The 1,625-nt window shown below is 62.8% G+C and overlaps 1 protein-coding gene across 1 annotated transcript in view; it reads right to left on the reverse strand.

Moving 5' to 3' along the window:
* LOC113207839 (transcription factor SOX-10-like) overlaps nt 1-1,517 on the reverse strand; it is a 5,659-nt gene extending 4,142 nt beyond the window's left edge. Inside the window, exon 1 of the mRNA XM_052267197.1 lies at nt 1,020-1,517. Within this exon, the coding sequence (XP_052123157.1) occupies nt 1,020-1,225 (206 nt within the window). The 5' untranslated portion in view covers nt 1,226-1,517. The remainder of the gene's footprint in view (nt 1-1,019) is intronic.
* Nucleotides 1,518-1,625: the final 108 nt, after the last annotated feature.

Genomic DNA, 1,625 nt, shown 5'->3' on the forward strand with positions numbered 1-1,625 from the left:
CGGAATCAGTCGGCTGGCATTTGCAAACCAATAGCTACACGCATTGCCTTGTGCAACTCACGGACCAACTGGTGAAATGTACTCCCTCCCCCACCGCAGGGCATGTTGCAGCAGGGCGGGGCAGGGCGGGCCTTCATGTCAGGCGAGGCGCCCTCCTCCAGCCCTCCACTCCACACCTCACATTCCGTGTGCAGTGTAAGTGAAGCCTTTCTCTCCTGCACTGATTTCCACGGGTTTTTGAAAGACAAAACGTCGTCGCGGTTTGTCTGGACGTGTGTCTTTACTGAAAAATATTTATCGACGAGGACCGCTGCTGCTCGAAGAGAGTCCGCGAACGTGGGAAACCAAACGAAGCCAGCTCATCAGGCTAGGCCTTCGTTTGCGCGAAGCGAACAATTTGTGTTTGCCTATTTGCTCCGACGACACGGCTACCGGGCTGTCCTGAAACGTGGCGAACTTGCTCCTGTTTGCACCCCCCCCCCCTCTTTCTCTCCCTCCTTCCCTCCCTCTCCCTCTCTCGCCCTCACCGCGTCGTGGATTGTGGAAACGCACTCAAACACCTTTTTAAGCCCACAATACTATACAAAACAGTGAAGAAAATATTTGCATCCTCCTTGAGTTTGAAACCTATCTGACGTGCCCTCGAGGCGCCGTCAGCCACCTCTATGAGAAATGCGACAAAAATGCACGCGGGAGAGGGTCGAAATGTCTGAGCGTTTCGCGCCGTCGCGCCGAGTGCAAATAAGGTGCGGTGGGGGCGCGAGGGGCGAGTTAGTTTCACTTAGCACTCGCTGGAGGCGCGGCTGACGCGCGGCCCCCCGTCTCTCCCACGCTCCAGCGCCACGCGACAGCCACGCTCCGGAGGGGAGGGGAGGAAGGGCTCTTACAAGTGAGAGTGCAAACGAGGAGGGCGTTTCCTATGCACAATGAACGTAAATTGCCGTCAGCAGGCGGAGTAGTGCAAAGTGCACCCGGCCGGTTCCAAATTTGCAGCGGGCGCGCGCCGACCCGAGGCTTACCTGGTGGTGACGGGGACGAGCGTCCAGTCGTAGCCCTGCAGCACCTTGCTCACGGCCTGGCCGATGTCGGTGTGGTCGAGCGCCAGGTCGTCCAGATCGAGCCGGGTGGCCCCGCGGCCCGCGCACATCGTGGAGCCAAGGGGAAGTCCGTGCGGGACCGGGCAAAGTGACTCGCGTAAAGACGGTGGGTGGGCAGCGGCACACATGCGGCCCCCGGGGTCCTGGTCAAGTCCTCAGTCCTCACGGCGGACGCCAAGGGTGCGGAGAGCCACAGCAGCTGTTCACAGGTCACAGAGGTCGGCGGCAGCAGGCAGCACGGGGGGGAAGTCCTCAGTCTTCGACGGGGGGCACACAAGGGCGGGGGCTCACTGACACGCACGGGCACACCGGTCTATGGGGCGGGGGTGAGTCACAGACTGGACCACGCGAGTGCTCGCCTCGGATTAGCGGCACATGTCGCTCGGAGGTCGGCGGCGGACTGAACTGTCAGGGACTCCACTCGCGCCGCCCCAGGCCTGGCCCCCGGCCGGGCCCGGCCCCCGGGCCAGGCCCAGGCCCCTGGCTGCGGCTGCGCCGGGTTGGGCGGGCTCGGGTGGGTAGCGGGCA

The sequence above is a fragment of the Frankliniella occidentalis genome, unplaced genomic scaffold (genome assembly GCF_000697945.3).
Source record: "Frankliniella occidentalis isolate FOCC.00 unplaced genomic scaffold, Focc_3.1 Scaffold47, whole genome shotgun sequence".
In the NCBI taxonomy this organism is placed as follows: Eukaryota; Metazoa; Arthropoda; class Insecta; order Thysanoptera; family Thripidae; genus Frankliniella; species Frankliniella occidentalis.